This window comes from Scyliorhinus torazame, chromosome 15, assembly GCF_047496885.1.
Source record: "Scyliorhinus torazame isolate Kashiwa2021f chromosome 15, sScyTor2.1, whole genome shotgun sequence".
NCBI lineage: Eukaryota > Metazoa > Chordata > Chondrichthyes > Carcharhiniformes > Scyliorhinidae > Scyliorhinus > Scyliorhinus torazame.
The window spans coordinates 79,243,679-79,268,854 of record NC_092721.1 but is presented as its reverse complement, the minus strand read 5'-3'; the positions used below and the strand labels follow the sequence as shown (position 1 = coordinate 79,268,854).

The window sequence follows — 25,176 nt, the reverse complement described above, 5'->3', positions numbered from 1 at the left end:
TGGAAGGAATACCAGGAAGACAGAGAACTGTGCTAATGGTAAGATTCTTGGCAGTGTGGATGAGCAGAGAGGTTGTCCATATACATAGATCCCTGAAAGTTGCCACCCAGGTTGAGAGGGCTGTTAAGAAGGCGTACGGTGTGTTAGCTTTTATTGGTAGAGGGATTGAGTTTAGGAGCCATGAGGTCATGTTGCAGCTGTACAACACTCTGGTGCGGCTGCATTTGGAGTATTGCGTGCAATTCTGGTCGCCGCATTAAAGGCTGAGGGACTCGAGGCTTTTTTCGTTAGAGAGAAGGTTAAGAGGTGACTTAATTGAGGCATACAAGATGATCAGAGGATTGGATAGGGTGGACAGTGAGAGCCTTTTTCCTCGGATGGCGATGTCTAGCACGAGGGGACATAGCTTTAAATTGAGGGGAGATAGATATGACAGATGTCAGAGGTAGGTTCTTTACTCAGAGAGGAGTAAGGGCGTGGAATGCCCTGCCTGCAACAGTAGTGGACTCGCCAACACCAAGGACATTCAAATGGTCATTGGATAGACATATGGACAATAAGGGAATAGTGTAGATGGGCTTTAGAGTGGTTTCACAGGTCGGCGCAACATCGAGGGCCGAAGGGCCTGTACTGTGCTGTAATGTTCTATGTTCTATAGTAATAGATCTGTAGGAAAGTTGCGTGGAAAGGTCAGTTCAGTCCACATGAGGGCCATTCAGGAGTCTGGTAATAGTGGGGAAGAAGCTGTTTTTGAATCTATTATCGCAGCTTCTCAAACTTTTGTATCTTCTGCCCGATGGAAGAGGTTGGGAGAGAGTAAACTGGGCGGGAGGGGTCTTTGATTATGCTGCCGACTTTCCCAAGGCAGCGGGAGGTGTAGACAGAGTCAATAGATCGGGGACAGTTTCGCATAATGGACTTAGCTGTGATCACGTTGCTGTTTCTTACAGTCTTGGGCCAAGAAGTTGCCATTCCAAGCTGTGATGCAACCAGACAGGATGCTTTTTATGGTGTATCTATAAAAATTGGTAAGAGTCATTATGGACATGTCAAATTTCCTTAATTTCCTGAGGAAGTATAGGCGCTGTTGTGTTTTCTTGGTCATAACGTGACATGAGTGACCACGACAGGTTATTGGTGATGTTACACCTAGGAATTTGAAGCTGTCAACCATCTCCACCTTGGCACCATTGATACAGACAGAGCGTGTATTGCTTCCTGAAGTCAATGACCAACTCCTTAGTTTTGCTGACATTGGCAACATCTAAGCACTGTACCATTTGAATTTAACTGCCCAAGCCATAAATGAACAAAGTTTATAATACTGAACCCTGGAAGACACTATTGTTGCTTTCATTGAGTCTGAGAAAGAATAGTCACAACGTTCTTTTTTTCTCGTATTTTAAATGGAGTTTTAGCACTTTATATCAAAATTTACACACCAGAATTTTAAAAAACATGTATCACAGATTGTCACAGCGTCTTTCATAACACACGCCAAAATAATGTGCAATTTTACATTGTGCATTAACGCAGGATATTCCAAACCATTTTGCAACTATTTTTTTTAAATAAATTTAGTGTACCCAATTCATTTTTTCCCATTAAGGGGCAATTTAGCGTGGCCAATCAACCAACCTTGCACATCTTTTGGGTTGTGGGGGCGAAACCCACGCAAACACGGGGAGAATGTGCAAACTCCACACGGACAGTGACCCAGAGCCGGGATTGAACCCGAGACCTCGGCGCCTTGAGGCAGCAATGCTAACCACTGCGCCACCGTGCAGCTCCATTTTGCAACTATTTAAACATTATTGAGATGTAGTCACTGTTGTGATGTAGGAGACACAGTAGGCAATTTGCATACAGCATGATTCCAAAAATAGCAACGAGTTAACAAGAGTCATAGATGTTTACAGCCCTTGGAAACAGGCCCGTCAACCCAGCTAGTCCATGCTGCCCAGTTTCTATCACTAAGCTAGTCCCACTTGCCCGCTTTTATAGAGTCACAGATAGCCTGTTCTGGTGATATTGGTCGAGGAACAAATATTAGCAAAGACAAAGCAGAGAAAGATTTTTATGAATCTTCAAATAGTGCCATGGGACCTTTTACATGCTTCTAACAAAGCAGACATCAGGTAAACATCTCATCAGAAAAATGCCACGTCTGACAAAGCAGTTTGCTCTCAGTAATGCACTGAATTGTCAGTCAGTAATTCAGGCTCAAGACACTTAATAGCAAATTAATTTTGTTCATTACATGGTTCTTTTGGATTCCTTTCAGCTTTGCGTAACAAGCCCACGATTTTATCAATTTTCCAAGAAAAATACAAGTTATTAGACTGAATGTACATTCCTTTACACAAGTACTCAAAATTAATCTCAACTTCTTAAAATCCTTTGCATGGTTGGGGTTAAGTATTTGGAAGTTAGGGATCACCCAATATTTATTGCAGGATATGATGCCATGGGGTGTAACAATATTCAGGTTTCTGTCTTTTGCCCCAAGAACAAAGAAAAATCACTCAATCAGTGCTGGAAAGAAACAGCAGCAAAAAAGTTGCCTTCTCCTTCAGCGACAAAGCAGCAGACAGACTGGTTAGCTTGCACAGCCAAGAGTACAACACACACTTTTGCACTTGTTTGCTTGTCATTAACCCTGAAAAAAATGTTTAAACATTTCTTGCATTGGTGAAATCATTGCAAAATGTTTATTAATGTGTAAAGTTTGGACTGATGTTTGTTGTAACTTCATTGACTTGATGCAGTCTTGTAAGAAATAAGCCAGACAAGTGTTCCTGAGTTAAACACATAGGGTTTGTTTTATTGTACGAAAACCCACTCAAACAACATATGAAAAATGTACAAATATGGACTTCCGGTGGCAGCTATGAGGGAGTGAGTCGCACATTCATAGAACAGTACAGCACAGAACAGGCCCTTCGGCCCTCAATGTTGTGCCGAGCATTGTCCAAAACCAAGATCAAGCTATCCCACTCCCTGTCATTCTGGTGTGCTCCATGTGCCTAGCCAATATCCGCTTGAAAGTTCCTAAAGTGTCCGACTCCACTATCACAGCAGGCAGTCCATTCCACACCCGAGCCACTCTCGGAGTAAAGAACTTACCTCGGACATCCCTCCTATATCTCCCACCCTGAATCTTATAGTTATGCCCCCTTGTGACAGCTATATCCACCCGAGGAAATAGTCTCTGAACGTCCACTCCATCTATCCCCCTCATTATCTTATAAACCTCTATTAAGTCACCTCTCATCCTCCTCCGCTCCAAAGAGAAAGGCCCTAGCTCCCTCAACCTTTCCTCAGAAGACCTATCCTGCAATAGGTTCAATTCATTTCTATTTCAATTAATTTCATCATATGCACTTGGTGCAGTTAGGGTTAAAACTCCTGGGTCAGTGTGCATGATTGCTGCAGTCACGTTTTTAAAGAATCCAAGTTGTTTTTTTTTACAAACATGATATTAAGGCATATATGGTTTCAAAACAACAAAAGATACAAATACAAATGTAAACATGATTCAGTACGTAACACCCCCCCCATCAACCAACAACCATAGCCCGCCAACATAACTTATACACACAATAACCAAGTCCCTCCATCTCCTCTTGCTGATCCCGCTAAACTAAACTAACCCCCACCCCCCCTCCCACCTTATTGAACCTGCTAGCAGTTTAAGTTTTCCCCGAAGAAGTCGCTAAACGGTTGCCACCTCCGGACGAACCCCAACATTGATCCTCTCGGGCGAACTTGATTTTCTCAAGCCTGAGAAACCCGGTCATGTCGCTAACCCATCCCCATCCCCATCCCCATGCCCCCCCCCCCCGGTTTCCGGGGCTCCGAGTCCCTCCACGCCAATCGGATCTGCTTCCAGGCTACCAAGGAGGCAAAGGCCAAAACGTCAGCCTCTCAGCCCTGGACTCCCGGGTCTTCCGACACTCCAAAAATCACCACCTCTAGACTCGGCGCCACCCTTGTTTTTAGCACCTTGGATTTGACATCCGCAAATCCCTGCCAAAATCCCCTAAGCTTCGGGCATGCCCAAAACATGTGGACATAAAACCTGCTCACCCAGGCCACCGTCATGTGTACCCGGTGGACCACCTTGAATTGTATCAGGCTGAGCCTGGCACATGAGGACGTGTTGACTCTGCTCAGAGCATCCTCCCATAAACCCGCCTGTAACTCCTTACCCAGCTCACTTTCCCATTTACGCTTTACCTCCCCTATTTGAAAATGAAAAATTAAAATCCTTTATTGTCACAAGTAGGCTTCAAATGAAGTTACTGTGAAAAGCACCTAGTCGCCACATTCCGGCGCCTGTTCGCGGAGGCTGGTTTGGGTTCCCTCCCACTCCATCAGCTCTTTATAAATTTCCGAGACCTTCCACTCCCCCATCCCGTTTTAGAAATGACCTTATCCTGTATCCGAAACCCATTCTCACCTGGCAATTCAAACTCCTCTTCCAGATCCTCCACACAGGGAAAGCTCCCATCAATAAACAGATCCTCTCCATACCTGCTCTCTGCCACCTCCGAAACCCCCCCATCCATCCTCCCCGAGACAAACAGGTAATTGCCACAAATTGGAGACCACACCGACGCTCCCTGCACTCCCATGTTCTTCCGCCACTGCCCCCAGACTCTCAGGGCCGCCACTACCACCGGGCTTGTGGAGTACCAGGCCGGCGAGAACAGCAGAGGTGCCCGTTACCAATGCCCCTAAACTTGTGCCCCTACATGAGGCTGCCTCCACCCGCCCCCAAACCGACCGCTCCCCCACTACCACTTCCTGATCATGGCTATATTTGCCGTCCAGTAATAGTTCCTAAAGTTTGGTAAAGCCAGCCAGCCCCCCCACCCCTCAGCTCCGCTCCAACAGGACCGTCCTTACTCGCGGGGTCTTGCCCGCCCACACAAACCCAGAGATCACCGCATTAACCCCACTTAAAAAAGGCCTTTGGTATAAAAATAGGGAGACACTGGAAAACAAGCAAAAATCTCCGGATAACTGTTATCTTTACGGTCTGTACCCTCCCCGCCAGTGACAACGGGAGCATGTCCCACCTCTGGAAGTCGTCCTTCATTTGCTCAACTAAACGGGCCAGATTTAATTTATGCAGCTGCTCCCATCCCTGTGCCACCTGAATACCCAATTCGGTGGCTCTCACTCCGGCTGGCTTTTTGGACCTGGTTTCCTGACTTTTCGGAACTTTTGAGCGCTAGAAAAGATGGCCACAAAGTTGCTGATTGAAGTGTGCGGAGCTGTATGGAAACAAAGAAGAGCAGAAAGCAGCGAAAGCAGGAAAAGGGGCAGAGGCAAAGTGGTGTGGGAGCTGACCCGGGACCAAAGATGACTGACCGGACCGTGGACCAGACGATCCAAGCAGCGCTGGACAATATGCTGCAGGTCATAAAAGGAAGTTTTGAAGACATGAAGCGGGATAACTTAGAACCGTTGCAGAAAGCGGTGGAGCAAGTGAACCAAAGGCTAGAGGCCCAGGACAAGAAGGTCAAGGAGCTGGAGCAAGCGGTGGAGGAACAGGCGGACACACAAACGAACGCTGCAATAGAGATAGATGGGTTGAAGGAGCGTCAGAGAAGGCTGCTTAACAGAACTGAAGACCTGGAAAATAGAGCCCGCAGACAAAATTTGAGAATTATTGGCCTCCCAGAGGGGGCCGATGGAGCGGACGCCACAACGTTTGTGGCAGACGTGTTGCAGCAGCTGATGGGGGCTAACTCCTTCCCACGACCGCTGGAGCTGGACGGGAGACACAGGGTGCCGGTGAGGATGCCGCGAACCCCCCCCCCCCCCCGACCAGTGGTGGTCAGGTTCCACAGGTTCACAGACAAGGAGCGGGTCCTTCAGTGGGCAAAGAGTACGAAGAGCTGTACATGGAACAACAATGTCCTGTGCATTTACCAAGACCTAAGTCAGGAGGTGGCCAGGCGGCGAGCAGCCTTTAAAAGAATTAAAGAGATTTTGTTCAAAAAGCACGTGAAGTTTGGTCTGCTTTTCCCAGTGCGGTTTTGGGTAACGCGCCAGAGCCAGCATTACTACTTTGTGGACCCCAATGAGGCGATGGAGTTCGCAAAGGATCAGGGACTGGTGCCGACTGAGGGCCCATGGACCAAAGTCAGAGTCTGAGTATTATGGTCTGTGGGACTTTTAGTTTTCTTGGACTGACTTTATATTTTTTGTTGCTTCACAGGTACTTTGTAGTTGCTTTTTTCCATTTTTGCTGCCTATGGGTACAATGGGCCTCTCTCTTTTGGGTTGTCTTTTTGCTTTTTTATTTGTATTTTTCTCATTTTGGAGCTTCCAACGTAACAGAAATTTGGCCGGGAAGCAATGGGGGTTAAAGGCATTGGATGTAGGGGGGTGACGCGGGTACTGTGTTGCTGTGTGTTTTTATTATTAATGCGCAGAAAGGGGTGATCGGTCTGACTCATCTGTTTACACAACTGGAACAGCATTACAGCTGGAGCAGTCTCCGGTCTTTGTTTGATTGCCCTTGTTTTTTGTTTGAGCTTGCTTACTGCAGGGAGACTGCTCGAGCAGGACACATCAGGGGATGGGTGTGGATGGGTGGGGGGATGAGCTCAGGGGAACAATGGGAGCGAGACAAGTGGGCGCCGAAGGGATGAGTCACCGGGCTAGCGGGAAGCTAGTCAAGGGAGTCAGGTGGGGGGGATGCATACAGCCAGTACATGGCAGGGGTTGGGTAACAGAGGGGTGTTGTTGCTAAAGGGTGGGGGGGGGGGGGGGGGGGGGGGGGGCAGGTGCCCTCCAACCAGGCTGATCACCTGGAATGTCAGAGGACTAAGTGGGCCAGTCAAGAGGGCGCGTGTGTTCGCACATTTGCGGGCTCTAAATGCGGACGTGATCATGCTGCAGGAGACACATCTGAAAGTGACTGACCATACCAGACTAAGGAAGGGCTGGATTAGCCAGGTGGCAATCATGATCAATAAATGGGTTCAATTTGAGGCAGAGGGCACAATTGCAGATAGAGGTGGTAGATTTCTTATGGTCCGCGGGACGCTTGAGGGGGTGAGGGTAGTCCTGGTGAATGTGTATGCTCCAAATTGGGACGACGCTGACTTCATTAAAAAGGTGCTGGGGAAAATCCCAGAATTAGATTCACGCAAGCTGATCATGGGTGGGGACTTCAACACAGTCCTCGACCCCGGACTAGACAGGTCATGCTCCAGAACAGGTAGGCTCCCAGCGATGGCAAGGGAACTGAGGGGGTTCATGGAGCAGATGGGGGGGGTAGACCCATGGAGAGCCAGACGGCCGACGGGAAGGGAATATTCGTTCTACTGGCATGTTCATAAAGTATACTCTAGAATCGATTTTTTTTCATCATGAGCAGGGACTGTGTAGGCGGGGTAAAAAATACGGAGTACTCGCCGATCACCATCTCGGATCATGCCCCACACTGGGTTGAACTGCAGGTCTGCAAAGGGAGCTACCAGCGCCCACAATGGAGGTTGGACATAGGATTGCTAGCGGAGGAGGGGACTGCGGAAGACTGCGGAAGTGCATGCAGGACTACCTGCAGGTTAATGACACAGAGGAAGTCTCAGCAGTGGCCCTGTGGGAGGCGCTGAAGGCGGTGGTAAGGGGCGAGCTGATTTCAATTCGGGCCCACAGAGATAGAACGGACAGAGCGGAGAGGGACAGACTGTCAAGGAGATCCACCGGACAGATAGGGAATACGCAGAGGCCACGAGGGAGGACCTACTTAGAGTTAGACGGAGACTGCAGGCCAAACTGGGAGTGTTGTCCACGATCAAGGCAGTGGAACTCCTCAGGAAGGCAAAGGGTGTGGTCTATGAGCATGGGGAGAAAGCTAGTAGAATGCTTGCGCAGCAACTCAGGAGGAAGGAGGCGGCCAGAGAAATAGGCAGGGTAGTGGACGGTATGGGGAACAGAGTGGATGACACGTCAGGACTGAACAGGGTGTTTCGAGAGTTTTACAGCAAGCTTTATACCTCGGAACCCCCTGGGGAGCCGGAGGAGACGGACTGACCTTCCCAAAAGTGGGTAGGGGGCTGGTAGACGGACTGGGGGCCCCGATCAGAGCTGGGGAAGTACTGGGGGGCTTGAAGGCCATGCAGTCGTGTAAATCCCCGGGGCCGGGTGGATACCCAGTGGAGTTCTACAAAATGTTCTCGGAGATAGTGGGGCCGGTGCTGACTAGGGTATTTAACGGGGCGAGGGACAGAGGGACGCTACCCCCGATGATGTCACATGCTACCATTTCGCTGATATTAAAACGGGATAAAGACCCGGATGCGCGTGGGTCATATAGACCAATCTCGCTGATCAACGTCGACGCGAAGCTCCTGGCTAAGGTCTTGGCGCTTAGAATTGAGGACTGTGTCCCAGAGGTGATCGGGGAAGGCCAAACAGGGTTTGTGAAAGGCAGACAGCTGGTAGCCAACTTGAGAAGATTACTCAATGTGATCATGATGCCCCCGGAGGGCAGAGAGGTAGAGGCAGTGGTGGCAATGGATGCCGAGAAGGCCTTTGACCAGGTGGAGTGGGACTTTTTGTGGGAGGTACTCGGACGGTTTGGGTTCGGGGAGGGCTTTGTTGACTGGGTTAGATAATTGTACCAGGCCCCAAAAGCTAGCGTGGGGACAAATAGGACAACATCAGAGTACTTTAGACTACACCGGGGGACCAGACAGGGATGCCCACTCTCCCCGTTGCTGTTTGCAGTGGCCACAGAGCCGCTTGCGATTGCCCGGAGAGCTGCAAGGGGATGGCAGGGAATGATATGGGGAGGGGTGGAACACAGGGTATCGCTGTACGAGGACGACCTGCTCCTGTACTTAACGGACCCGCGGGCTGGGATGGACAGTATACTAGGAACATTGAGAGAATTTGGCAGGTTTTCAGGGTACAAACTGAACATGGCTAAGAGTGAGGTGTTTGTAGTGCAGGCGAGGGGCCAGGAGAACAGGTTGAAGGGCTGCCATTTAGGATGGTGGGAGAAAGTTTCCGATACTTAGGGATACAGGTGGCACGAGACTGGGGCAGGCTGCATAAGCTAAATTTGACTAGAGTGGTGGAACAAATGAAGAGCGAGTTCAGGAGATGGGATGCACTCCCGCTATCACTTGCGGGGAGAGTGCAGACGGTAAAGATGACAATCCTCCAAAGATTCCGGTTTATTTTTCAGTGCTTCCTGATTTTCATCCCGCGGCCTTTCTTCAAAAGGGTCAACAAGATTATTATGGGCTTTGTCTGGACGGGGAAGTCCCCGCGGGTGAGGAAAGCGATGCTTGAGAGGAACCGTAGCAAGGGGGGGGCTGGCGCTGCCGAACCTCAGTAACTACTACTGGGCGATATGTTCTTGGGGGGGGGGGGGGGGGGCCTTCTCGGGCATGAGGGCCTTGGAGGAGAAATTCGGACTAGTCAGAAGGAATGGCTTTCGGTACTTGCAAGTGCGTGACTTCATATGTGGACAGGTCCCATCCTTCCCACGCCTCCCACCAAATGGGATCCAGGACAGAATAGTGTCTAGGGGGCAGGTAGGAGAGGGGAAAGTCTTAGGAGATACTGGGAGGGATTTGCTGATGTCATGTCCCAGGTACTGTAAACTAGGGTGGTGATGAGTCCAGTGGTAGCAATTGTTTGGGTCTCGGAAGTCCCGGGGGTCCAGGAGGAGAGGGAGGCCGATGTCTTGGCCTTTGCTTCCCTGGTAGCCCGGCGACGTACACTGCTGGCATGGAGGGACTCAAACCCCCAAAGATCGAAGCATGCTCTCGGACATGTCGAGCATTTTAAGGCTGGAAAAAATTAAGTTCACCTTAAGAGGATCTGTATTAGGGTTCGCCCGAAGGTGGCAACCATTCATCGACTTCTTTGCGGGGTTTCTGCTTTGTGTTGATATTTGCACATTGCTGTACACTGTGACTGTTTACAATGTCAAAAATACCTCAATAAAAATGTTATTTTTTTAAAAAAGAACAAATATGCCCTGCTTCCCACTGACGCATGCAAACACATTCAAACCCGAAACACTCAGTAAAAAAACTTTACAGCGTATTAGTAAAAGTTGGTCACAGTAAAAGTGCAGATTTTAAAAGTCAATTAAGATTCACTGATTGTATTGTTTATTGTTGGGTGTAAATTTAGGAGAAAATGTGAAAAAGGAGGTGAATAAATAATATATTTTTTTTAAACAAGATTCACTGATTGTACCCGGAGGTATTGATTCTTCACAGAATGGCTGTTATAATCCTTTTCTGTTGGAAACACTTGTAAAAAATCCAATGGTTTTTTTTTAGTAGAGTTTCTGTTTGCTGCAAGAACATGACACTTTTCTGAGCAAAACAGGATGCTGACTTACATGAAACGCTGTAAAAAGGAGCAAAGAGAAGCCAGCTCCCTGTCACAGCCTATGCTCTCTCCTCAGATCCCAATTCTAGCATTTTGACCTCTCCCCACTTTGGTTGTATGTTCCAAAATGGTATAGCATTGATTTGTTATAGCTCATGATTTGCACAGCTTCCTTTGAGACATTGTTTCACAGCTAAGGTGACTATTTTTAAATTGTCACCGCCATTAACTCCCGAAGGATCCATCTTCCATCTTTTTGTTTTAAATTTAGAGTACCCAATTATTTTTTTCCAATTTTTTTAGGGGTAATTTCACGCAGACATTGAGAGACTGTGCAAACTCCACACGAACAGTGATCCAGGGCCGGGATTCGAACCCGGACATCCTCCATCTTGATAGATAGGAAGGAGCTGTTCACACCTCCAGGGGTGCCACTCGCTCTGTTGGAATGTGACTTCATGGTGCAAATTAGTGGTGACTTGTGTTCTTTGTTTAGCAAAAGGGTCTTTTTCTTTTAAAATATATATATTTTAACTTTGGTTTTGCCAATTTCCATTTATGTCTTAAGAGGTTACTTTCTTGGCCTACATTCATAATAATCTAGGTTGTTTTCCCTAAACTCTTAAATATTTTATTTATTGCAATGACATCTCCTTCAGCATCTTATTTCTCGTGCAATATTCAAGCCCACTTTTGCTCATCACCTTCACACTTAGAATCAGTTTCTTTATTCCAAAGAAGGTTTGCAACCCGGCCCATGACAAAGTCACAAATCACACCCTCTGTAACTGTGGTAAACTATCCCTTTGAACATATTTGCTCAGTTGACCATAAAAACTTTCTCCAATACGTCTTCATAGTCCAGCTAGATGGAATTGCCCTGGTCTGGTTCCATTCTTTTCGAAGCATTGCCTGAGGTACACGTGCAACAGTTTATCTTCCAACCTTGCACTGTAACCTCCAGCAACTCAAGAATAGATCCTTGGCCTCCTGCTCATCAGTACTATCATCAGATAACACTTTGGGTTCCCTCTGTGTTCTTTTTCTCATCAGTTCCATAGCTCCCTTCACTGTCACCGATTTTCACACTGCTCGTCTCACATCGAATATTGGATGAGCAGAAATTTCAATGAATGAAATATTGGGAAGACTGAAGCAATTGGTTTTGGTCCCTGCCACAAACTCCATTCGCTGTACACTTCTTCTATCCTTGGCAAAATTCTTAAGCTGAGCCAGACCATTCACCTTGGTGTTGCGTTTGACCCCAAATTTATTTTCTGACCACAAAAAAACTAGTGTCTGGTCACACCTCTGAGAAATACCACATACTTCGCATGCAATGAATGAATTTGATTTCCAATTATGATTATGTAAGTAAACCGACACAAAAGCTTCTTAACAAACAGCAACAAATGACGGTTTAGGATGTTGATCGTGGGCCTGGTTAAGCTCAAAATGTATGCCAATGCAAGAATAAACAGATCAGATAAATGCAGCGTAATGTACTAAAACAATCCAAAGCACACATTATCACAGTCAACAAGACAAAACATGACACTGAGCCAAAACATTAGAACAGGTAAAAGTTTGACAAAAAAGCTAAGTTTTATGAACAGTCTTAAGAGGAGAGAGAGGTGCAGAGATTTAAAGAGGGAAATTCAAAGCTTATGAAATAGACAACTCCCTGCTCTTTCGATCTTTAATGTCCACCGTATGCCAAAGCAGCAACAACTTTTGCAGTGCCTTTGTGTGATGAAACTTCCCAAGGCCTTTCATCGGTGTATTATAAAACAAAGCATGAAGCCAAGCCACACAATGCTCATACGGTCAGATGGCCAAAAGCTACATCAGAGCTAAGTTTTAAGGAGCATCTTAAGCAAAGTGAGGTAGAGGAAGAGAGATATATTGATGACAGTCCAGAGATGGGGCTTAAGCAAAACAAGACACAACCACCAACAGTAGAGCAGCAGGACCACGGAGGGATTTGAAAATTGGGATGAATATTTTGAAGTGGACATTGCTTGACTGGAAGCCAATGTAAGCGAGCAAGCACAAAATAATAGGTGTACAGGAATTGGTATGAGTTAAGACACGAGCAGCTGAGTTGTTGATGACCTCAAGCTTAGATAGCAGGAGATGGGAGACCAACCAGGAGTGCACTGGAATAATTGAGTCTGGAGGTAAAAAAGGCATGAATGAGGGTTTCAGCAGCAGATCAGCTGAAATGGGGCAAAATTGGGCAATGTTAAGGTAGAGATAAGCAGCTTTAGCTATAGCAATGTGGTAAAAGGATTCAAAGGACCTTGATTGAAGTTTTCAGCAGAGGAGCACGACACATTCTACATTAAACTCGCGACTTTCTAACTCTCAAGAGAGACAGCTTTACCATTCTGCCAAATTTGACAGCTACATATCCAATATTAGTCACTTCGCCTTCAAGCTTGACAGGAATCCCACTGTCACTATTTATGCAAGCTGCAATCATATCGTACACCCCGGATTCAGCAGGATCACAACTGCAGAACGGAGCATCCGAAGATCAGGCATAAAATTGCGGGGTGTGGAGGGGAGAAAGGGAATTGGTGAGCACACACTCTTGGATATAAATCAGTAAAAGATAAAGTAAAACAAGTTTGAAAATCATCTAACGCGTGGTTAACACAATGGGGGAGCATAAAAGATGAACACAAATCCACATGAGCACGTTTGGCGGGGAGGGGAGGCCTAGTATACCAATGCGGCCAACTGCAGCCAAGATGGCATAGGTGTTTATAACTTAAACGCTCTGACAGCGGGACCTCCGCGCGCTACGGGCTGAGTCACTGGCCGTCCCTCTCCGGCCGGCCGCCCACAAAGCGCGACTCACCAGCCTTCCTGGGCCAGAGCCAGGCCCATGTCCGCCATCTTCACTCGGCCGCCCTTACAACGAACGCAACGCGGCCGACGCTCGGAAGGAAATCGGGCTGCGAATCACCACTGCAGCTCCCAAGTGAGAAACAGGCGAACCTCATATTAAAAGCTGGACGCCGCTCCGCGTTCAAGGCCTCGGCTTCCAGCCGCTCGTCTGGCAGCCCCGTCACAACACGCAGGCGCCAACGGCCACGTCGCGAGCAGTGATTGACAGTGAGATGAACCAATCAGCATCAGGACAAGCAGCCGGCCGCCGCCATTCATAAATTAGCAGAAGCTGCCAGCCCGAAGAGGCGGGACTCCCCTGCAACAAGTCGGGAGCACCTTCGGAGCACTTGGAAACGGAAAGTTCTTCCCATTTGGCATCATCTTCTTCCGCGCGGTCACATTTTATTCCAAAATTAAAGTATTTCGACTAATGTTTTTTTTTGTTGGTTGCCAATATTTTGTCTACAAGGAAATACAGATCTGAGGTTAGAACCTGACTTCGGTTCGGCTTATCCCTGCAAGAATGTTGTTTCCTTCCCCACCTGACTTCGATGTTACCTACAATCCAGAAAAAAAACTTGCATTTATACAGCGGCGTAATAACCTCAGATCGTCCCAAAGGCACTACAGCCAGTGAATTGAAATGTGGCCATTGTGAAGCTCACACGCAGCAAGACTCCATATAAATGGTAAGATCATTTTTTGTAGTGATCTTGGCAGTGTCGTGGAATCGTTGCAACATAGAAGGAGGTCATTCTGCCCATCATATTGGGCAGCAACATGGATGGCACAGTGGTTGTCACTGCTGCCTCACAGCGCCAGGGCACGGGTTCAATTCCGGCCTTAGGTGACTGTGTGGAGTTTGCACATTCTCCCCATGTCTGCGTGGATTTCATCGGGGTGCTCCGGTTTGCTTCCACAAAGATGTGCAGGTTAGGTGTATTGGCCATGCTAAATTGTCCCTTAGTGTCCAAAAGTTTCCTTTAAGTGCCCATTCAATTTCCGTTCAAAATAATTGTTCATCCCTCCTTCCACCACACTCGTAGGCAGTAAGTTTAGATCAGTACCATACAATGTGTAATAAGGTTCTTCTTCATATCCTCATGCATCCCTTGCGCAAATTCTGCCCCTCAGGCCTTGTAATATGAGCTAGCTAATGGGAGCAATTTTTCTTTACCTTATTTAAACTTGCCATAATTTTGTATACCTCTATTAAACTTCTGCGAGAGATAGGGGTAAAATGGGAAAAATAAGCCTGAAGTTGAACAAGACACAAAGTGTTTGAAGGCAACCAGGAAGAGTTGTCAAAGTAAGTCGTCCTGTGCATTTTTGATCAAGGTGTGTGGTAGTCTGTGTTCGAAGGATTACGGTACCTGGTAATGCCGGAATACCATTGGTGGAGAATGTACTTGTTCCCATTGGTTAAGGCTGTATGTTAGCTCCGTCCTGCAAGGCGGGGTATAAGAGCCCGTGCCGCCCCAGCAGCTTTCTTCTGTACCTGCGCTGCTGGGGGAAACATCTAGTGTATTAAAGCCTTCAATTGTCTCCAATCTCGCTTCTGGAGTTGTTGATCGTGCATCAGCCACTACCACTTGGGCTCTCCAGGGGCTGTTGCTGGCCTCAATGATACCTTCCCGCAGCAGCCGCTGGACCTCAGACCTGATGAAGGTCCTATCCTGGGCACTGTACCATCGGCTCCAGGTGGCGACGGGTTTGCAATCCGGGATGAGGTTTGCAAACCGAGAAGACGGGTCAACCTTAAGGGTTGTGAGGCCGCAAACAGTAATGGGTGGTAGGGGCCTGCCAAATTTCAGGGTTAGGCTCTGGAGGTTGCACTGGAAGTCCAGGCCGAGTAGCAAGGCAGCGGAGAGGTTGGGGAGGGTATAGAGCCGGAAGCCACTGAACTCTACGCCCTGGATGGTGAGGGTGGCGATGCAGTACCTCCAGATCACCACGGAGTGGGATCCAGAGGCCAGGGAGATTCTTTAGTTAATGGGGTGTACTGCGAGGGAGCAGCGCCTTACTGTATCAGAGTGGATGAAGCTCTCTGTGCTCCCGGAATCCAGAAGGCAGGATATCTCATGCCCGTCGACCTTCACCTTTGTCGACGCGGTCGCGAGGTTGTGCGGTCGGGACTGGTCGATCGTGATGGAGGCGAAACGTGGCTGGTCGTCGGCGATGAGCGGCCTGATGAGGTGCCCGATGGGCAGGGTTCCTGAGGCAGGGAAGATGGCAGCGCCCTCGGGCCGCACGTGGTCTGAGGCGAGGAAGATGGCGGCACCCACTGGCCGCACGCGGGGGATGCAGGGACAATAGCGGCGATTGAGCGGGCCTGGCACACTGCAGCAAAAAGTCCTTTCTTGCCGCAGGCCTTGCAGAGCGCGCTCCGCGCCGGGCAGCGCTGCCGGGGGTGTTTTGTCTGTCCGCAGAAGTAGCACTTGGGTCCACCGGGGTTGGTTGGCTGCCGCGTGGCGCAGGCGTGGGGTTGGCTGGGGTCGGTCGCTGATGGGGTCCATGATGGGGTGGCCGCTGGCGGGGTCCATGATGCCCAGGAGGGGTGGGCCGTGCGGTCCTGTATGTTGTGTGAGGCGACTGTGAGCGAGAGCGCTAGTTTCTTGGTCGCCACGAGGTCAAGCGTAGCCCCTTCTAAGAGGCGCTGGCGGATGTTGGCCGACCCTATGCCTGTAATGAACGCGTCTCTCGTTAACAGGTTAGAATGTTCAGTGGCCGAAACGGTCTGGCAATCGCAGTCTCTCACCAGGGCGAGCAGGGCATGCCAGAAATCTTCCACAGACTCACCGGGAAGTTGGTGCCGCGTGGACAGGAGGTGCCTGGCGTAGATCTTGTTGGTCTGCTGAGCGTAGTTCTCCTTCAGTAGCACCAGGGCCTCTGCGTAGGTAGGCGCGTCCTGGATGAGGGGAAAGACATCGGAGCTCAGCCGCGTGTACAGAATCTGGAGCATCTGTGCTTCTGGGATTGGGTCTGTCGCAGATCCGATGTATGCTTCAAAACAAGCTAGCTAATGTGCGAAGTCCTTTTTGGCATTGTCTGCTTGAGGATGCAGCTGCAGGTGATCCGGCTTAATGCGGAGATCCATCTTTGTAAAATCTCTGTGTAATAAATTGATGCACTATCAATTACGACGAGACGAGAGTAGAGAGTAATCGAGGCTTTATTACACAGAGATATGTGGCCTCCTACAGCTGCTTCTGAAATGGCTGCAGTTTGTAGAGCACACACATTTATACTCCGCCTGCTGGGCGGAGCCAGCAGACACGGATCTACCCCCGTACCTGTAGTACGGGTCCTTACCGTAATACCCTTGTATGCAGTGCAGCATATACAATATAATACAACAGTGGTGACTACCACAATGTTCTGATGAAAGGTTACTGTGGTTCTGAAGGCAGGCTGAGGAGATGCACATGGACCAGGAACAGAGGCTGTCTCATGAAATCCTGGCTGGAATCTATACTGGCTGCAAAAGCACTCAAGTCAAAGCATAAACCTGTTATTGCGACTTTGATTACCCACTCCAAGTCTATGAATATGTAACAAACATCCAGACACAGGTGATCAACTTTGCAGCAGGACGAAGGACAAACAAAAAAAGCCATCAGACTCCTTAATGAGCTGATGGCTGGTCAAACACAGGGAGTTTCAGAGGACAATGAGTCTTGATTGAACCACCATCGATAAACAGGAGTATCCTGTCTTTCCCATTAACCAGTGGGGTCTGGCTAGGACAATGGCCGATCGTGGTCGTATACATATGACTCAATCCAAGATCGAACAGATCTTGAGAGAGAAGCTGGGAGTTGCCCAGGCACAACCATCGCAAGAAGAAAAGACCCTGGGTTTCGAACCCAGAGAAGACATCAACATCGAGTGATCGAAGCCTGCCAGCCTCCTTTACTAAGTGTGGGTAAAACCCAAAGCTCAGCTGTGAGCCTGAGTCAGATTTTCTTGAGTAATAGAATTGTGAATAAGATTGTGTTAAACTATGAACCTGTTTTGTCCTTTGTTCATCTCGTAAATAAAGACACTTGGGTAAAACTTTGGGTAAGTAAACTGTTCGAACGTATTAGAGGTTTTAAAGGTACAACATTATCAACCTTAAAGGTTCACCCTCTTACATTGGTTGGTACCATGCGTGTTGCGCTTTTTCAGTATTTTTAAAGTTAAAAACTCACTGGATTTCCAGTATTGAGGAATTGAAGAAACAACTTGCATATGTGGAGCACCTTTCACATTCTCAGGACTTCTCAAAGTGTTTAACAGCGGGTGGATTTTATTAGTAATGTAGTCACCGTTAATATAGAGAAGCGTGGTTTTGGCTTTGTATTCCAAAACAGGATCTTGGATGCACTGCCAGAATCTACCAATTGTATAATTGAAAGAATCATGACATTTCATAATCACTATGCCACCATCAGTGTTTATGCCTTGACCCTTGATTCTGATGAAGATTTTAAGGAAAAGTTCTATTTTCTTTTCATAAATTTAGAGTACCCAATTACTTTTTTCCAATTAAGGGGCAATTTAGCATGGCCAATCCACCTACCATGCGCATTTTTTGTGTTGTGGGGGTGAGACCCACCCAGACACGGGGAGAATGTACAAACTCCCCATGGACAGTGACCCGGGCCCGGGATAAAACCTGGGTCCTTTGCGTCGTGAGGCAGCAGTGTTAACCACTGCGCCACCGTGTCACCCGGAAAAGGTCTATTCTGACCTTATTGAAGTTCTCACATATATCCAAAAAGAAAGGAAAGACTATCTTTCAGGGGCACTTTAATGACAAGATTAGCTGTGAATCTGATGTCTGGAGCGGAATCATTGGATGGAAAATGCCGGTACAAATGCCATCCTCCTGCTGACAAAGTGAATTCAACATGACCATGTTATAACAAGCACCCTCTTCCACCAGAAGGACAAATAGAAAACCACTTGAAGTCTTCCTAGATTGGAATAGTGGCACCTCCTGGATTGTGTCATTGTCAAAGCTGTAAGTAGCATCTGTATCATTTGATCAATGTGAGAGATTGATGCCCGCTTGGCATTGGTCGATTGGTGATGAATATTCATCTTGAACCATGACTTTGCAAAGCCCAAAGCTCCGAGAGGAAAAAGATCAGTCCTAAAGCAGCCAGACCAAAGAGAGGAATTCCAAGTCCAGCTCATTGCCAATATGGAAAACTTTCACACACCGAACTCAATTTTATAATAAATAAAGTCAGGTACAGAAGATTCCTGTGACCAGACCATTGGATTTGAACATCATCATCACCAGGACTAGTTTGATGAAAACAATGCTGAAAAATGTGACCTCAAAGGACGAAAAGGAAATGAAATGAAATGAAAATCGCTTATTGTCACAAGTAGGCTTCAAATGAAGTTAATGTGAAAAGCCCCTAGTCGCCACATTCCGGCGCCTGTTCGGGGAGGCTGGTACGGGAATTGAACCATGCTGCTGGCCTGCCTTTGTCTGCTTTCAAAGCCAGCGATTTAGCCCTGCGCAATGGTTAGCACTGCTGCCTCACAGTGCCGAGGACCCGGGTTCGACCCCAGCCCCGGGTCACTGTCTGTGTGGAGTTTGCACATTCTCCCCGTGTCTGCATGCATCTCACCCCACAACCCAAAAAGATGAGCAGGGTAGGTAGATTGGCCATGCTAAATTGCCCCTTATTTGAAAGAAAATAATTGGGTACTCTTTAAAAAAAAGAATGAAAAGGAGCCACCTTCATTACCTGGCAGAACAAGTCGAGGTCGCAAGCCCAGAAGGCAGCATTCCAATAGCTGACATCCGAAGACAAATCTGGAAGATAAAGGACATGTGGTGCAAATAGAAAGCCTGAAAGATCTAACATCAACCATTTGCCAAGCAAAAACATAATCAATGTCAAGGCAATAAATTGATAATTGAATAAAATGAGTAATTAATAAAAATGAAAGTTAAAAAGTGCCAAGCAACAGAGCTAACAAATGAAACTTTTTTTGCCTTTTTGCTTAAGAAGAACTAGAGAGACACAGACTAGGCCCCAAGTCCTGATCACAGGAAAGGGACAGAGCCGAGTAAAGGAGTTGGATTAATGAACCTTGCGTTTGCCTCTGGGTTTTAAAAAAATTTGTTCATGGATGTGTGTGTCGCTGGCTGGGCCAGCATTTATTGCCCATCCCTGAGGGTATTTAAGAGTTAATCCAATTGCTGTGGATCTGGAATCACATGTAGGCCAGACCAGGTATTGACAACAGATTTCCTTCCCGAAAGGACATTTGTGAACCAGATGGGTTTTTACGACAATCGACAATGGCTTCATGGTCACCTTTGATTCCAGTCTTTTTTATTTAGCTCAAATTTCACCACCTGCCATAGCAGGATTTGAACCCAGGATCCCAGAGCATGTCTCTAGGTCTCTGGATTACCAGGTCAGCTACAAAGCCACAATGCCACTGCCTACCCAGACGTGGTGCACGATCTAAGCTAGCACAGCTTAATTCATATTAATCTGGGGGTCTTCCTTTCAGTCTGGATTTCCCCCCTCTCCTCCCACTCTCCTAAACTGGTGTGTGGATAGTTTTTGAGAGGAAAACGTTTGGAGGGTTTCCCCCACTCCTCAGCAGCAAGCAGTGTGTGTGTATGCCCCACGCGCATGTGTGTCCCCAGCTCATTCCTAGTCTCAGGGTTCTCTCACTCACTTACTCTCACTCACTCTTTCTCTGACACTTACTCAGACTCCCACTCACACTCTCATTTTTTCTCATTCACTTGGGGGAGGAGGTGGAACAGTGTAATTATCACTGGGCCAAGAATCCAAAGATCCAGGTAATGCCCTGGGATGTTAATTTGAATCCCATAGCAGATGGTGAAATTTGAATTCATTAAAAAACTGAATTAAAAGTCTAACGATGAACATGAAACCATTGTTGATTGTCATAAAGGCCCATCAGGTTCACTGATCCCCATTCGGGAAGGAAACTATCATCGCTCTCTGGTCTGGCCTACATGTAAATCCAGAGCTACAGCAATGTGGTTGACCTATCCATCGCACGTGGCGTCCACGGGACAAGATGACCCGGAGGCCACACTTGGCCCTGGAGGAGGAAGATGGCGGCGCCCGCTGGCCGCACGGGGTCCATGGAGAGGGTTGTGGTGGCGGTCCGTATTCACCTCCGGAGACCGCAGCGACTGCCCAGGCCTGGCATACCGCCACAAAGTGGCCCTTTTTGCCACATCCCTTGCAGATGGATGATGGATGAACGGGCCGGACAGCGCTGTCGGGGGTACTTGGCTTGCCCGCAAAAATAGCAGCAGGGCCCCCCGGGGTTGCCAGGCCGTCTTGCAGCACAAGTTTGTGGGGGGATGGGAGATGCCTCAGGGTCAGCCGCGGGGGAGGGGTTCCACGCTGCCCAGGGGGCTGCCGCACGGTCGGGGACGTAAGCGCGGGCGTTTCAGGAGGCCACATCCAGGGAGCCGGCAAGGCCCCGTGCCTCCTTGAGGCCTAGTGTCTCTTTCTCCAGCAATCGCTGGCGGATTTGGGAGGACAGCATACCTGCAACGAAAGCGTCCCGGATCAAAAGTTCTGTGTGGTTCCTCGCCAAAACTTGCGGGCAGCTGTAGTTTCTCCCCAACACCAGGAGCGCAGGGTAGAATTCTTCCAGCGATTATCCAGGGATTTGTCGCCTCGTCGCTAGTAGATGTCGGGAGTAGACCTGGTTTACAGGGAGAATATAATGTCCTTTCAGCAGCTCTATTGCGGCATCGAAATTGTCCATGTCCTCGATGAGGGTGTAGATTTCTGGGCTCACCCTCGAGTGCAGAACTTGTAGTTTTGGTTCTCCCATGGGTGTGTTTTCGGCCGTCCCGAGATATCCGTTGAAGCACGCCAGTCAGTACTTGAAGGTTGCCGCTGAGTTTGCTGCGTGGGGGCTGAGTTGCAGACACTCGGCTTGATTCGGAGCTCCATTTTTAAAAAACTAGCGTATTCAATTGATGCACGATCAATAACTCCAGAAGCGAGATTGGAGACAATTGAAGGCTTCAATACGCTAGATGTTTCCCCCAGCAGCGCAGGTACAGAAGAAAGCTGCTGGGGCGGCACGGGCTCTTATACCCCGCCTTGCAAGGCGGAGCTAACATACAGGCTTAACCAATGGGAACAAGTACATTCTCCACCAATGGTGTTCCAGCATTACTAGGTACCGTAATCCTTCTAACACAGACTACCACAGTGGTGAAAATGAGGGAATAAAAACTTGATGGTCGTTGACTACAGTCAGACCATCAATCGGTACATGCAGCTCGACGCGTACCCCCTCCCACGCATATCTGATATGGTCAATCAGATTGCACAGTACCGGGTCTTATCGACAGTGGACCTGAAATCTGCCTACCACCAGCTCCCCATTCGCAAGGCGGACCACCCGTACACCGCGTTTGAAGTGGACGGCCGCCTTTACCATTTCCTTAGGGTTCCCTTCGGCATCACTAACGGGGTCTCAGTCTTCCAACGGGAGATGGACCGAATGGTTGACCGGTACGGACTGTGGGCCACTTTTCCATACCTGGATAACGTCACCATCTGCGGCCACGACCAGCAGGACCACGACGCTAACCGTTCCAAATTTCTCCACACCGCCAAATTCCTCAAAATAACCTACAACAAGTGTGTGTTCAGCACGAACCGATTAGCCATCCTCGGCTATGTGGTTCAGAATGGAGTTCTAGGGCCCGACCCCAACCGCATGCGCCCCGTCATTGATCTCCCCCTTCCCCACTGCCCCAAGGCCCTCAAACGATACCTGAAGTTATTTTCGTACTACGCCCAGTGGGTCCCTAACTATGCGGACAAGACCCGCCCACTCATCCACTCCACCAGTTTCCCACTGACGGCCGAGGCTCACCAGGCCTTCAACTGTATCAAGGCCGACATCGCCAAGACCGCGATGCACGCGGTCGACGAGACGCTCCCCTTCCAAGTCGAGGGCGATGCATCAGACGTCGCTCTGGCCGCCACCCTCAACCAGGCAGGCCTGTGGCATTCTTTTCCCGCACCCTCCATGCTTCCAAAATTCAGCACTCCTCCGTCGAAAAGGAGGCCCAAGCTATCACTGAAGCTGTGCGGCACTGGAGGCATTACCTGGCCGGCAGGAGATTCACTCTCCTCATAGACCAACGGTCGGTTGCCTTCATGCTCAACAACACACAGCGGGGGAAGATCAAAAATGATAAGATCTTGCGGTGGAGGACCTTTAATTACGAGATTTTGTATCGCCCCGGTAAGCTCAACGAGACCCCCGATGCCCTGTCCCGAGGTACATGTGCCAGCGCACAAGTGGACTGATTCGGGACCCTGCACGACGATCTCTGTCACCCGGGAGTCACCCGCTTTTATCACTTCATTAAGGCCCGCAATCTACCCTACTCCATCGAGGAAGTCAGGGCTGTCGCCAGAGACTGCCAGGTCTGCGCGGAGTGTAAACCGCACTTCTACCGACCAGACCGTGCGCACCTGGTGAAGGCTCCCGCCCCTTTGAACGCCTCAGCGTGGACTTCAAAGGGCCCCTCCCATCCACCGACCGCAACACGTATTTTCTCAATGCGGTCGACGAATATTCTAGATTCCCCTTCGCCATCCCATGCCCCGATATGACGTCTGCCACCGTCATCAAAGCCCTCAACACCATCTTCGCTCTGTTCGGTTTCCCCGCCTATGTCCACAGCGACCGAGGATCCTCATTTATGAACGATGAGCTGCGTCAGTCCTGCTCGAGGCATTGCCAGCTACAACCCTCGGGGAAACGGGCAGGTGGAGCGGGAGAATGGAACGGTCTGGAAGGCCGTCCAGCTGGCCCTACGGTCCAGAAATCTCCCTGCCTCCCGCTGGCAGGAGGTCCTCCCCGACGCACTTCACTCCATTCGGTCGCTCCTGTGTGTCGTGTTGGGTGTTCCGATATACAAACGAACCAACACGGTTGTAGATGGTATAACTCTGTTTTACTATTCTGTATAATAACAACTGTTAACTTCTGGCTGTGGTTCGTACTTCACCAGTTAACCTGTGGACCCAGCCCTACCACTGTCTTAGAGAGGCACACAGCACATAGTGTATGTCTGAGTGGCACACTGTGAGCTCTGTGCCCTGAGCTATCTCCTGGTGGAATGAGCGGGAACTGTGGTGTTCCCTGTTTTATAGTGCATGTGCTCTCACTGGTGATTGGCCTCCTTCTGCACTGTAAATTCTATGATTCTCAGCCTCCATGGAGCAAAATGATAAGGGCAAAAATAAAGAAAGGGGTAAACAGGAATCAACAGAAAGGATGTTTACCAATATTATTGTCCATTATTTTTCCTTAAGAAGGATTTTGAAATTACTGGAATTCTCAGGATTTTAAAGAAAAGTGAATTCACACTTTTCATAGGAAATAATGAGATGGGAGGTAGTTAAAATTCTACTGGATGGAGAATTAAAGTTGTTTTCCAAAGGCTTTTCACAGTAACTTCATTGCAGTGTTAATGTAAGCCTACTTGTGACACTAATAAAGATTATTATTATTCTGCTTGGTCCTCACAATTTCACTTGAATCAGTTTCACAGGGAGAGAGGGTAATGCACATATCAGGTGCAGACTTCAGACAGTTCCTTTGTGCCACTTCCATCTTTATAAAAACGGAAAATCCAATCTTGCTTTTGTAGGTCATTGTGAAGGGCAACAGCGACAAAATGCTTGTTTTACTCACCACTGGATACTCCTGGGACATGCTACTCCAGAATGCTGACAGCCTCATGGGCTTTTGACCTGTTTTTAATGTACTGTCACAGGTCAGCTACAGCAGTCTAGTCTTTTAATTTGGAATCAGCTGTAAGTTAATAACTGACTCTGGGGTCTCATCCTCAAAAGGAATTTTTCATCCACCACTTTTCATCAAGTGTACGTGTGACCTACTCATTGCTGCTTCTTCTGATCGTAAGACTAAGAACAGCCTAATTTATTTTCATTTAAAAGGCAGCAGTAGCTGTCATTCCCAATTTAAAAGCTGGTAACGGCCTATGGCCACTTGTGCTGTTATCGGGACCACGGCGGGTGTCTGTGGAGATGTGATCCGTGGTGGTGGAGGGAGGGGGGGGTGAGGGGGGAGGGTAATCGACCGAGGGAGTTCTCATTGGGAGGTCTAGTTGGGGGAAAGCTAGGAGGGTGGGTAGTTGGGAAGGTACAGACAGGGGTGTGGGTAGACAGGGAGTCCAATAGGGGGAGGGGGGGTGTCGGGGGTGTCCTGTGGGGAGTTTGGGGGTATGGAGAGGTCAACACTGAAGCTACCCAAAAGTTAGAAGTGGTTTTAATTCTTCTCATCCTTTCTGCGTAACTATTGCTATAAGACAGTTGAAATCAACCCCAGTTTCTGAGTTTCAGATGGTTCCCATTGCAGGACAATTTTCCAAAGGAAGGTTTAACTACCCGGGCAATTTCTATGCAATCCTTTCATGGAAACATTTGAGGCATTCTGTCAGTGCATCTTCAGCGTACGTCCCCCCAGTTATGATGCCCCAGAGCCTCAAGGTATGGTCCTCTGTTTGCTATTAGTCAGAGACTTCAACTGTGGCTTCTAGCGCATAAGTCCAAACCTGGGGAACTACAGAATACCGCCCGGTTGATGCAGTGGGTTTTAAACTCCCGCTGCTTGTTTCCCATTGGGTGAGCTCCCGTCTGCACAATAGGGAAGCTGCTACATCACGAAACTCACAGGGAAATCTATTTTTTTTTAAAAATATATTTATTAAAGTTTTTTAACACAATTTTTCTCCCTTACAAACAATAACCCCCCCCACCCCCCCCCCCCCCCCCGTAACAAAAAAAAATGAGAAATCGCGCAGAGCAAGATATATACATGGCAAAATGA

The 25,176-nt window shown here is 48.4% G+C and overlaps 1 protein-coding gene and 1 long non-coding RNA gene across 6 annotated transcripts in view; one reads left to right on the top strand and one right to left on the bottom strand.

Moving 5' to 3' along the window:
- Nucleotides 1-13,476, bottom strand: part of tdrd3 (tudor domain containing 3) — a 182,556-nt gene extending 169,080 nt beyond the window's left edge. For 3 of the 5 annotated variants that reach the window (XR_011935141.1, XR_011935142.1, XM_072476317.1), the window contains exon 1: nt 13,247-13,476. Coding sequence is in view for 3 of the 5 variants with exons in the window: in XM_072476317.1 (XP_072332418.1) it covers nt 13,247-13,284 (38 nt within the window). In the remaining 2 variants the exon portion in view is untranslated. The remainder of the gene's footprint in view (nt 1-13,246) is intronic. The other 2 variants (XM_072476319.1, XM_072476318.1) reach the window with 2 other exon arrangements.
- A 269-nt stretch (nt 13,477-13,745) lies between these two features.
- The window catches only part of LOC140391633 (uncharacterized), a 48,625-nt gene continuing 37,194 nt past the window's right edge, over nt 13,746-25,176 (top strand). Inside the window, exon 1 of the long non-coding RNA XR_011935143.1 lies at nt 13,746-13,967. This is a non-coding gene — a long non-coding RNA (uncharacterized lncRNA). The remainder of the gene's footprint in view (nt 13,968-25,176) is intronic.